Here is a 13,646-nt window from a genome sequence, read left to right as displayed (position 1 = left end):
TCCCACTCATGCGTGTGTGTTCTCTAAAAAAATAATTAAATTCATAGTGATATTTCCAATTGTTAAGGGAACTACCTTCTCCCTCTTTCCATGATCCTTTGAGTCCTGAAAATAAGTATGCCAAATTTCTAGAAGATGTGACAGCTTCATCCCCAGGATGGGACAACTGATTTATGTGACAATTTACTGACCAGTCCCATGTTTCTCTAGTCCAGGTTTAAAGTGCCAAAGGTACCTAAGAACACATGGTGTCTGAATCTTATCTGCCTCAATTCCCTAACAAGAATAGAGAATCCCCCAGTCCAGTGCAGACCCTCTTTTTCAAAGTTGAGATATGAGGGAAAATTAGAAAATCCATTTGGCCTTGGACCCAAGAGATCCCAGTCTCTGATTGAGCTTTACCCGGTAATTAACCTAAGTTTATTTTTTAAAGTAGGCTTGATGCCAAACATAGGGCTAGAACTCAAGACCCCATGATTAGGGCACCTGGGTGGCTCAGTTGGTTGAGCGACTGCCTTCAGCTCAGGTCGTGATCTTGGGAGTCCTGGGATCAGAGTCCTGCATTGGGCTCCCTGCTTAGCAGGGGGGTCTGCTCCTGTCTCTGACCTTCCCTCTCTCATGCTTGCTCACTCTCATTCTCTCTCTCTCTCATATAAAATAAATAAATAAATAAGTAAATAAATAGACTCCAAGATTAAGAATCAAGTGCTCTACTGACTGAGCTGGTCAGGCACACCTAACCTGAATTATTTTAAATCCTATTGTATATCTGTGTCCATTTTTCAATTGGTTCAGATTTTTTTTTTTTTTTTTTTTTGGTTCAGAACTTCTAGTAGTATAAAATGATCACCCCAAACCACAATACCAATAAAAAAAATTATGAGTCTGGATTAAATTAAGAGATTAAACAAAAAGAAACAAAACAACAATAAAACCCAACACACAAACATGCAATCTTCTTTCCCTTTACTAAGACAACTAGAGGTACCAGGAATTATAAAATTGGGTTTTCCTGCCATCGTATCATGGAGGGTGGGAGTTTGGTGGCTTAGTCACAAAAATATGCAACTTTCATAGGTCGAAAAAACCCAGTAGTAACCCCAAAACATAAAACCAACCACCCAAAAGTTATGACCTTCTTAATCTAATAAATAGCAAAAAATCCTTGAGTAAAAATTTAAAATTATTTAAACCTACCTGATTCCCCTAAAAATTATGAAGCAGTTTAGAGAGGCATACAACAAAATTTATATAAACATAAAATCCTATGTTTTATTATGATACAGTAATCTCCTGTCCTGTTTTAGACACCACAATCTTTTCGTTTCATGTTCCAGGAACATTTCATGTTCCTGTTTTCACTACCTCTCACCAAGTACTCAAAAATATCTAGAAGTCTCAAAAGAAAAAAAAAAAAGCCTTTGGTCCTCAAATAATTTCTGTAAGGACCCTTTTCTATTACAATTCCTAATAAGTCACCTTCTTCTCTATCTAAAGAACATATACTATCCAGTCTTTTTTTTTTTTTTTTTTAAGATTTTTTGGATTTATTTGTGTCAGTGGGGGAGATGGAAGAAGTGGACTCCCCACTGAGTGGGGAGCCGGACACAGGGCTCGATCCCAGGACCCTGAGAACATGACCAGAGCCAAAGGCAGACACTTAACCAGCTGAGCCACCCAGGCTCATTCTTATTTCTGACAGTAGCACTGAAAGACACTTGTATTGGAGGGCTATGATCGACTTTCGGTATTCAAAACACAAATATTTACACATGCAAAATTTCCATTTGATTATTCTCTTCCCTTCAGATTCTATTATCTAAAACTATTTCCTTAAATCATACTTAATTTACCAAATCATTGCTAAAACATTTACATATAAGTGAACTTGCCAAAATATGTATTTCAGTGTTTTTGTACCCGTATTAACCAAATCTTTTTCTTCAACTAACAAATCTCAAATCTCCTCTTTCCACATAATGTCCTTTAATACTTTATCCTCCTCATATATCTTTGTTATTTACTGAGATCTGAAACTGTCGAGAAGTCTACATGTCCTGGATAGGGTTAATATTTTTCCTCACTGCTTATATTTGTTATGTCCCATTTCCTCTGAGGCTTCTATTCATTCTTACTACTGCTGGTCCTACCCCATTCCATGGTATTTTCCGCAATTCTACTTCTCTCTAGCTGCTCATACATCCAATCTGTTCAAACCAAAATGATAGCTTTGGTGTCCAACCTTCACATACTTCAACTTTCAGTTCTTAAAAAAGCTACCACTCCTGTAAATAAGTCCAAACATTACCAATTAACCACAACATCTTGTTTTAATGTTTATCAACTTCTAAAAGGAAAGCATTCCCATTTCATCCTACAGATAAGTAAATCCAAAACTCAAAAGTCAGAAGAAAAAAATTTACGTACAAAATGTCTGGCATTTGGTTCATTTTAAAGCACTTATTAGTTCATCTACATTAAGCTAAAACAATGACCTTCAGTTTTAGGTTGGTAAGAAAAATGATAAATTCTCTAATAGAAAATGCTACATATCACTTATTTCTTTCAGAAGAGCAATCCAATACGTACCTCTGCAGAAAATAAGTTTCTTCTGGACTTATCCAAGAGAGAATGAATCCACATTACTTTATTAAAAAAAAAAAAAAGAAAAAAGAAAACGTGCCCTACAGACATCAATGACTCAGTATACCAAAAGGTATAAGATTTAACTACTAGATCATTTGCTGAAATTTAAAACTTAGTAAGAGGCTGTAGTTACCTCTTTTTGTAGATGAAGTTTGAAGCAACTGTTTGGCTTTGAGGGAAGTACGAGGCAAATTTTTCAGCCTTTGCGAAGCTGTTGAAAAATAAGGAACTGTAATATTTGCCTGGAAGGACAAGATAAAGGCTATAGCTTCTGTAAACTTGAATATTTTAATACATACTTGAAAATTTGTCAAGGAACAGAAACCATAAGTTGAAAATATGTTAGAAACCTAGAAGCAGAAGAATCTGAAAGTGATGCTTAGTGCATTAAGTCAGAAAGGAAAAGGGATGGAAATCTTAGTGCAAAGTGCATACTTAAAGAAATAGTTTCTTATGGATGAGAAAATCTACAATATGTAAACCAATCAAAATATCAAAGAGAAAGCAAACCACCGGCAAACATGCTACAGGATGCAAAGAATATAAAGCTAATTAAGTAAAAGTGATGAACACAAGCACACAGTATAGAATAAAATAAAAGTAGTACTTGTTCAATGCAAAAAAGCAGACTTTGGCAAAGCAGTTATTGTTAGATGAACTGCCCTAACATAAAACAGTAATCCCCGTACTCAAAAAGGAGAAGAAAACTCAGAACGAGGCAGGTCCTCAAGGGAGCAAAAATCCGGGGGCTTTAATATATTCAACATCATCTTGCTGTAGAATAAAACTAATTTGTACTTTAGACTTTGTGTAGCAACATATCTGGGCTATGCTCATATTAAATGGCATGGATAGAGGTGTGTGTGGGGGGCATGGTGCACAGTGTGTGCTGGGGTTGACGGGTTTGGAGGAGTCAGAGCATCTGCTTCTTAAAGTGATCAATGAGGAGTTCTAAGCTTTCTCTAAAACTCCTAATCTATTAACTGCAACAAACCTCTAAAACCTGGCATGTAAATGGCAGCTCAGAGCCATCTAGAGTTAAAGCTCACTATAGTTTCATTGAACTGAAAAGACCCACATCTACCACTACAGTTACCTATTTAAGTGGTTCTAAAATGTTACTCTACTGATTTTTAAGTTGGACTTTTAGGATTTATATGCAGGGAGAAAGAGATCCCACAACCATAAATCTGGCCAGCACTTAAACAATCATCAGGTTGGCAAAGGAATACTTGATAATATCCTCAAAGAGAATTAAGGAGAATTTCTCTTTTGCTCTATTGCTGGACTCTATTAATGCTTTTAAAAAACTTTAAATGCTTAGTGCATTAAGTCGGAAAGGAAAAGGGAGGGAAATCTTAGTGCAAAGTGCAAACTTAAAGAAATAGTTTCTTATGGATGAGAAAATCTACAATATGTAAACCAATCAAAATATCAAATTTGTTTGTCACTAATAGTAAATATTTTTAATAAACATATTTGATTTCAAATTTTACAGTATTCCACATATTACTTAGCTAAATAATATACCAATTCAGCCTAAATATTGCCAGGAAGACTACTAAAAACTTCAAACCTTAAAAAAAAATCAATTTTAAAATTACCTCATATCTATCCCACAGAAATACAGGATTCTATCATCATTGAATATTCTCCACTTGCATAATTATTCATACTTCCAACCATTCATAGTATCATTCATTTACTCATTCACTGCTGCTGCTGCTTTTTTTCATTCTTTCAAATAGTTAATTATCTACTTTATTTCAGGTACTGTTTTAGGTACACTGGATTTCTTCAACAGCCAACTAGATAGATAAAATTCTTACTTTCATGGAACTAACATTCTGAAAAGAAAGGGGAAAGAAAAGAGTCAGACAGTGAGAGCTGCTAAGGAGAAAACCAAGTAGGGAAGGGAGACATGAAATGGGAGATTTAAATTGCAATTATAAATGGGGTGATCAAGAAAGATTTCCCTGAGATGACATTTGTGCAAAGATCTGAAGGAAGAGAGGAAGTAGGCCATACAGCTATCTGCGAAGAACACTGTAGGCAGATGGAAAGCAATGGTAGAGGACCTGAGGTAAGTGTGTGCCCAGTGGATCTGAAGGACGGGAAGTGCGCCGCTATCACTGGAATAGAGAAAATGAGGGCAAAAGGTAACTACTGGTATGTATACTGGCAAACCACAATACCTATTACCATTAAAAATTTTTTTAGTGAGGGCTTAATATCAAATATCATCTGTAATCTGTTTTGGAAAAGTCCTACTGAAATTAATAGCTATGATAACTCCAATGGACTTTATCTCTCAAGTTTCATGGGTAACAACAGCATCCAAAACAAGTAAAAACGATGCAATGGTTACCTGAAGAATCAGACTGCAAACAGAATCAAGCAGTATACTCTAAACTTGTCTAATACAACAAATCTAATAAATCTGACAAAGAAATGAGTGATTTTCATAAGATACTGCATAGTGGTGTATTACTCAAATAAGAACACTAAGTTATTATTTGAATTATCACTCTTAATTTGATCAGCCTTCTAAAGACAAAATCATTTTTTAAATGATAAAGTATAGTAAACAGAAAGTCTCCAAATCTTTCCATAATAACAGAATTCAGCATGTTAGCTGTTTAAAAATACTTGTTTCCCTGGTTTCTCTCTTAATATTTATTTAATTCCAAATTAGCAAGACCCACCATGGAAAGCAAAGAATGATACAATAAAAATATTATTCTCTCATTCAACGTTAGTTAGGTTAATGTCTTCCTCCACATACCAATTCCGAAAGTCTCTGTATTTTTGTTAAACATACACCACCATTTTCCAAGTCATTCTAGCTCAAAGTTTTCTTTAATTCCATTTAGTCATCCCTATAGTTCTGTTTACATCCCCCTATTGTCTCCTAAATACCTAACTCAGACCTTCATCATCCTATATTTGGATTAGGACAGTATCTTTTTTTGGTTTCCCTACATCCAATCCTTCCACTTTATTCATGTGCATCAAGGCAGCAGTAGTGGAACTGCTGAACCAGCCCCCCCCCCCCCGCCGCCACACACACTCCAGTGCAGTGTGGGCAGTGAGTGAATGATCTATAAGGAATTCAGAGCAAAAATAAAACCAGCTTGGTCTTTTTTTTTTTTTTTTAAATCATCATCATGTCCTGGATTAATAATCAATGTTGGTGATAAAATGCTCCTCCCTAAAGAAAACAATTTGTCAGCCTAAGTTAGAAATAATTGCTGCAGGTACCATTACCTTTTAACAGCAAATATTAAAGATTTAAATGAACATACTTATCTTTTAATGTACATTGCATTTCACATGAAAAATAACCAGAACTCCCAGTTATATGGTCTCCCCTATCATAGGTAGATTCAACTACACGTTTCTTTCCAGAGTTAAGGTCACAGAGATGTGAAATCAAGCTCAGTTAGCACACTACTATGTGCTTCTAACCCCTTTCAAACAATATTGTTTTTCCTACATTTACACGGCTTAGAAATAAGCCATGGTGGTACAGTGATAATTAAGTCAATGAAACAGAATTTGAGTTACTTCAATTGTAATTATATGTGACTGAGTATTACTTGAATTTTTTCAGCTGTGAAGACACTTAAAAAATCATTAGATTGGGGGGCACCTGGGTGGCTCAGTGGATTGAGCCTCGGCCTTCGGCTCAGGTTGTGATTTCAGGGTCTTGAGATTGAGCCCCGCATTGGGCTTTCTGCTCAGCAGGGAGCCTGCTTCCCACCCCCCACCTTTCTGCCTGCCTCTCTGCCTGCTTCTGATCTCTCTCTCTGTCAAATAAATAAATAAAAATCTTTAAAAAAAAATCTTTAGATTTGATCCCCAAAGGAACTAAGATATGGACAAGATGGCAATTTCTGAAATGTATTGTAAAATGGAAATTTATGAATTTCTGTCAAACTTATCATTATGTTGACTATTTCCTTACTTGTGCAACAGGTGCATTGTGGGGAAGAAGAAAAACTTTTCAGATTTAAAAACTGAAGACTATTCTTCAGTCAGTATGACTGAAGAGAAACTGATAAATCTGGCTATACTGTATCTTGAGCTTCAGTATACAAAGATCAATTCTGAAGAAGTTATTGGCAAATTTCCAGAAACTTAAACTATAGTATTCACTACTGTGACAGACCAATATGTAAAAACATTTTCCTTTTTTATAAAAAATGATTTAAAAATACATTTTTTGTAATGTTGATATAATTTTTTTACTGATAGTTATAAAATAACACTCAATAAAAAAGTATTTCTCATTGTCTGCATTTTCTCCAGCCATTATTATTATAACCCATTCTATTTCATTATTATTGAACATAATTTTGTCATATGGAGAGATGTTAAAAATAATTCCAGGTCCCAAATACTAAGTAAGCATAAGCCACTACAAAAGAATGTTAATCACTGCCAGGTAAAATGTTCAGTGTTCCCCCTAACTCGGCAATGACATTTTGTTTTGAAACTTTCATTGCTTATAAATTCTCATTCAGAGTCACCTTTCAATCCTCTCTCCCTCTCCACCTCCCATCTTCTCAGTGTTACCAAGTCACATATCCGCTTTCATTTTTAAAAATTCATCCAGATCTCATCACCTCCCGTACCAATGCCTTTGTTCAGATATTCATTTCTTGCCATGATTGTACAATAGCCTTCCAAATGGTTTCTAGTCTCTCAACTTTAATCCATTCTTCCTATTATTACTAGAATGGATTTTCTAAGAAGCAACATTGATCAAAAGTCTACCATGGCTCTTCCTCTCTCTCTGCCTGCCTCTCTCCTTACCTGTGATCTCTGTCAAAAAAAAAAAAAAAAAAAAAAAAAGTCTACCATGGCTTTCCACACTTACAGGATGAAATCCAAATTCCTTAATATATTAAAAAAACTCCCAGTCTGTGCCTTACATATTTCTCTCAGCCTTCATCAATGGAAGCACTAACCATCCTGCTGCACCCTACACTCTAGTCATACAAAACCACTATAAACAGGGTGCTACTTTAAAGACTTCAATACCAATCACACTATTAGGTAAATCTGTCTTTCCTTTCTTCATGTGGTCTCATGAGCTCCTCCTGAGTTAGCAGAAAGATAACTTCAATAACATTCCTGAAAGCCTCTTCACACACAAAAGAGTTTAATGCCTTTCTTCTGTTCCCACAGAAGTTCCTGCTAATCACTCCGTGCTACTGAAGGGCACATGCTCTCATTTATATCTATAATCCCACTGCCTATAACATAACATATACCCAATATCTGTTGAATAATTAAGGACACATGAGTGATTGATCACTAGATAAAATCTGAACAGAGATCTGAACTAAGCATTCAAGATCCTCTGTAGCAGAGATCTATTCAAGTGGTTCTCAAACCTGAATATACTGCAGGATCAGTGAGACACTTAAAAATATACATGTTGGGTTACCATCCCAGATGTATTCAATCAAAATATATAGGAGTGTCAGAAAAACATTTATAAAATCTTTTTGTAATTAGATAATTGACCATCATTGTGCTGCTTACTCTTAAAAAGAAATTCTAGAAGTATCCCATTCATTCTTACATCAGCCCATTACACAGATTTATCATAACTTATTTGATTTTATAATTCACAATTATGTAAAATTCAAGTGTAATCTTTTAAGGTTTGGTTCCAAGCGAAATCTGGATGAAAATTCCTTCCCCATGGGCCTCAGGGCAGTCTGGTTACATGTAAGCTGACCACTGTCTTGGACACTCCCTCTTCAGTGAGAAGTCTGGAGTAGAATACTGACCATGTAACTTTTCGCTGGGGTAACACTCTGTATCTTATGCAAAAATATTCTTCCATTTGATTAAATGTAAGTAAGTGGATAAATATTACACTGGATTATTTTACTCAGCTGTGGTAATTCACTGAGAAAATGACATATATCCACAAAGTATAGTTCAATAATGCTCCAATAGTCACTCAGGAATATTTTCCAAGATGCCTACTCATTTGCAGTTACGTCAGCATGATGTAATCAAAAAATTATTGGGAGGATATCAGGGGACTCAAAGAGTGGTTGGGAGGAGGGAGTAATTTGGTTTGGTTTTGCACTTTTCTAGTTATATGCTACTGCATGTGTAATACGTATGGACATCTGCTTTCTCTCTATGAAAAGAAACAGGTGGTTGTGAGATTCAAATGAGATAATTCATGTGAAAATAAATATTTAAAACTACTAACCAGAGTTTTAAGTATTAAATTTTTTTAAACCAGCAGATCTTCTAGGGTTTTTCTCCCTTTTCTTATTTCTGAACTGATAATTCCTGTATCTTTCTGAAAACTAAATTTCCTACTGAACCTCTACTCTAGTAGTCTTAGCAAGGCAATAGTCTTTTGAAAAAACTCTGTTCCTGACAAACATTCCTTCCTTTAACTGGAGAAACTGAGAAAATGACATATATCCATGACCTCTGCAATGCTCTGGTTTTCTTTAACTTTTTAAGTTACTCACATTTCAAATACAGAAGCTGGAAATTGGTAATAGCTATAAAAATGAAAATATATTAGAACTCTCATAATATTCGTATTTGAATGCCAGCATCCACAATAATGCAGCCATAGCAAATAAGCATATAAAACAGTGATCGGCATAGTACAAGGCAAAAGAAGTGGTCCCATAAGTGGAAATAACAGCAACCTCGCAAAGTTAGGTTCATGCAGACCAGCAAGTAAGAACCAAAGCTTTACCACTTAAAGGCTGGAAAAATAAAGACTTAAAGGAAAAGAAAATGCAACATCTATTATACTAACCAACTGACACAAAAAATAAAAAATACTAATTCATGTATAAAACCTATAAGACTTGCTATTACATTTATAAATAATTCTATATCAAAATAAAAAGGCTATTATGAAAGCAGTATACACACACACTAATTAAAAGAACACATACATACATTTCTATCAAAGATATATGTAAAATTTTAAGAAAAATAAGTACATTACAAAATATAACATTAATTTTAAACAAAAGGCTTTACAATATTTTTATAAAATAAACAAGTTTTAAACTTGGTAAAATTCTGGATTTACCTTTTTCCAAAAATATTTTTGGACTGTGATTTTACATTAAAATAAGTATTTGTGGCATTTTAATTGTAAATAAGCTTCATTACAGTTTCAAATATAAAAATAAACAAGCATATGAAATTGACAAAAAAAAAAGGATGGTACCTTGTTTTCTCTTTTGCTTATATACTGTTCAAATGTTGAAATACACCACTATGAAACTGCATACATATTTTTTACTTAAAAGTAAACTGGTGATTAGAATCTCATTATTTTTTCCCTACATATTTTCTTTAATTATCAATTTCTGGGGAAAAAGAAAAAATAATTCACCTATAGAAAAAAATTCTAGGAAATCAGTAGGTAAAGAAGGCAAGTAATTATCACAAAGTTTAAGATATGGTCAATATATTTTTTCTATTAACATTTTTATCCTAGGTTCTCAACTTTTTATATTTTCTTCTATTTCTGCGAGGATTTTTATTTCCATACAGCTTTGAGGGGCTAGAGTAGTTCAAATAAAGAACATACATGAGGGCATGAGAGAACAACCCTGAGTAAAGAACTGGTACTGAGAATTTACTGAATATAGTAAAGAGAATATAGATATAGCTAGTTTTAACAAAGAGCCATGAAGCTGTCTCTGGAGATATAAAGTTTTGAGAAATTGAGAACTTAACATTCAAAGTAAGCACAAAAGGACAAATATAAATAATGTTTTGGATTATCTGTGCATAGGCTATAGAAGTGCAGCTTGTAATATGCATGATTTTTATTGCTTAATCTTAATGATACAAAATTTTCTTTCCTGTTGTATTAACATTGTGCACTGTTTTTTGTTTCAGGCAAATATACCAAGGAGGAAATAACCAGACACACAATGTCCTCAAGGGTCAAACTGACTTAATTTGTAGACTTAAAGGCACAAAAGTTATCATTCACCATTTTGATAGAATTTAGAGTTTGAATTGCTACTTTATTTTTATTTTTAATGTTTTGTGATTCCCCATTTTTCATACTAATTATGAGTATACCATTTGAGTATCATAATGGCACTCTTGCATAGTCTGTAAGACTTGGAATACTAAGTTTAAATTTCAACTTGGTTCAAAAACATGTTGCACACATCCAGCTGAGTAAATGAAGTATATAAATCTCTGTGTAATAATTTTCTACAGTGCCTTAAATTTTAGGGCTCATCTTACAAAAAAACAGACAATAATTCTGGACTATTTTTAAATCTTAGTTGTAAACCATAAATGTGACAAATCTCGCTAGGTGGACTTGGATTCTTGAGCACGTGGGTGCAAATCCTAACATGCCGCCTATAAGCCATATGATCAAAGATAAGTTATTCAACCATTCAAAGGTCCTATTTCCTAATCTGCAAAATGTTAATAACTGTACCTACTTCACAGAATTGTTGTGAGGATTAAACAGGAATATATACATATGGTACAGCACAACATGAGTTTCTGTAATGTAAGTAATATATACAACTAGAAAATAAGGAAAATGTATCGATGTTATCACATAAATCATTTGTGATAAAAATACATAAATGTATTTTATTATTTTAATGTATTTATTAATTTATTGTCATTATTATTTATGTATTTTAAAACATAAATGTATTTTTTCCTGGCTTGTTTTTTTTTTGAGTCACCAAGTAACAGCAGCTTAACACAAAATATACAAAGTCAGCTAAACACAACAGAGCCAAGAAAGAGTGTAAAGGAATTAAAAAAATAATCAAATGCTTTCAAAGTAGTATTATTCAATAAACAATTTACATAAATGAACAATCAATAACCTCATGTTTGTGCTACTTCTTCACAGCTCTGACGAAATGAAGGAGCACATCACAGCTACCACTTCAACCGGTGACATAATGTGCCACAAAGGAACGGGGTCTATCAGACTACAAGACTGATGTGAGCTGTGGGATACAGAGGGTGCACATTGAGCATTTCTAAAATTATAGAACTGTGATAGTTTGTTTAAACCTGATTGGATTATCTATTGTAGTTAACAAGTAACACTCTTTGGAAAGTGTTCAATTCATTTTTCATCACCTTGTACACCAAAGTACACAGTATCCATCTATCCATCTATTCCCTTATCACTTCTTGGCTCAGTCTGGCTCCTTTGTCTTAGGAGTTCTTTCTGCATGATTCTTTCTGATCTTAGTTTATGTTGCGTATGTCTTCTTCATTCAACGCTCTCAGCTCTTCCTTTTCATCAAGTTACCTTCAATTTTTTGTTTTTATGAAGTTTTATATTTGCTGGAGTATTTATTTTAGTCACTGAAAATTTAACATGCTTCTGATTATGCTAGTATTTTTTGCAGGATTACTGCTTTTTATTAATGTTCTAGTAAGAAAGCTGCTTGGGTTTTAAGTTGTCTGTTCCAGGACTATTTCCCACAAAAACTTGTCATTTTCTAATGTGTAGGTTTCTAAGAAATACACACACACACACATACGCTTATTTTAAAATTCTGGAAAGACCAAAGTTTCATTCAGATACAAGTACTGATACAAGTGGGTACTGTACTTTACTGCAGATATGGTTTAATACAGCTATTCAGTACAAAATTACTACCTATTATTTTCACTTTCCTTTAAATAACTGGTACAATAAAGGTACTTACTGGCTGAAGCCTGAGGTTGCATGCGAGGTATTCCTCCATTTGGCACTTGAAAATTTGAGTCACTTCTGCTGCTTTTCACTGAGTCAACTTGTGTACTAGATGGTCGGGACAGGTTTGGAAGACTGCGTCTTAGTTTTTCTGTAACAAGAGAATTTAATGAAAAAAAAAATCAAACCATTCTTTAAGATGAAGAAAGAGTTAAAATATTAATTGGCAATCAAAAACTGAATTCTTTATTTAAGCATTCAGCATATTTTAGAAGAGTTAATAGGAAGTACATGTCTTATAACAACTCAACCCAGGTTCTATAAATTGGTAGAACAAAACCTTTAAAAAGAGCCAGAAATCAATTAAATAAAAATCTACATACAGACCACTTCATGAGTAGGACAAAGCAATACTAACATAATCAAGTAAAATTCACTTTCTTCTTTATTTGTGATTCACTAGTGATAAAACAGTAAACTGAATGAACTTTTGATCTACTTGTCTGAAATACAAAACCCTGGTAAAAATCTGTTACATACCGAAATATGAAGGAAAATTGTTTCTCCAGAAACATTCTAATTACCTTCATTTTTAACACTGCTTGTCTGCAGATCTGTGGGATGACCCTGAAGTGAAAGGCGAGGTTGCTGTAAGCGGCTAATCATAGGCTGTGGGGACACTCTACTATATTCTATTCCCCGAGCAGGAGATCGTGAACGAGGTGAATTTCTGGGTGACTGCTTAGGTGATGGTCGAGGTGAATTGCGTGGTGATGGTGAAAACCTGTTAACAGCAGGGTATACTGCATGATGCATATTGTCATCTTCATCATCTAAACTTTGCGCATCAAGTTCCTGATCACTAAAAGTACCCCGCCTTGTAGAATTGCAAGATGAACCAGAACTGCGCCGAGATGTGGTGGCTGCATACTCTTGACGGAGACCTGACAATAATGAATGTGTTATTTCATTTCTTTAGGTATATTTTTAAACATTTAAATATATTTGAAGTTTAAAAACAAAAGAATACCATTGAGAAATTCAAACAGGCTATAAAGTGTAAAGAAAAACTCCCTTTCCACTTGAATCATCTTACACATTCTCCCATATGCCTAAAACATTCAAAAAGATTATTTTTAAATTGAATGGAATTCTATAAACTTTTGCCCAATCCAAAATTTTCTTCTTAAATCTGAAATCTATAGTAGAGACAGAATGATAAACTTGAAAATATTCCTACTCCTAAAGACAATAATCGAAATTTGAGATCAACATTTAAGAAATATTAAGG

At 34.0% G+C, this 13,646-nt stretch overlaps 1 protein-coding gene across 3 annotated transcripts in view; it reads right to left on the bottom strand.

Moving 5' to 3' along the window:
- Nucleotides 1-13,646, bottom strand: part of SLAIN2 (SLAIN motif family member 2) — a 93,036-nt gene that overhangs the window by 23,506 nt on the left and 55,884 nt on the right. For 2 of the 3 annotated variants that reach the window (XM_045079721.1, XM_045079720.1), the window contains exons 5-7: nucleotides 12,940-13,299; nucleotides 12,369-12,506; nucleotides 2,780-2,857 (exon numbers count right to left, since the gene is read on the bottom strand). In XM_045079721.1, the coding sequence (XP_044935656.1) occupies nucleotides 2,780-2,857; nucleotides 12,369-12,506; nucleotides 12,940-13,299 (576 nt within the window). The remainder of the gene's footprint in view (nucleotides 1-2,779; nucleotides 2,858-12,368; nucleotides 12,507-12,939; nucleotides 13,300-13,646) is intronic. The other variant, XM_004764931.3, reaches the window with a different exon arrangement.

This window comes from Mustela putorius, unplaced genomic scaffold (genome assembly GCF_011764305.1).
Source record: "Mustela putorius furo isolate JIRA1106 unplaced genomic scaffold, ASM1176430v1.1 tig00000430_pilon_pilon_pilon, whole genome shotgun sequence".
NCBI classification, from domain to species: domain Eukaryota; kingdom Metazoa; phylum Chordata; class Mammalia; order Carnivora; family Mustelidae; genus Mustela; species Mustela putorius.
This window is presented reverse-complemented; position numbering and strand designations above follow the sequence as displayed.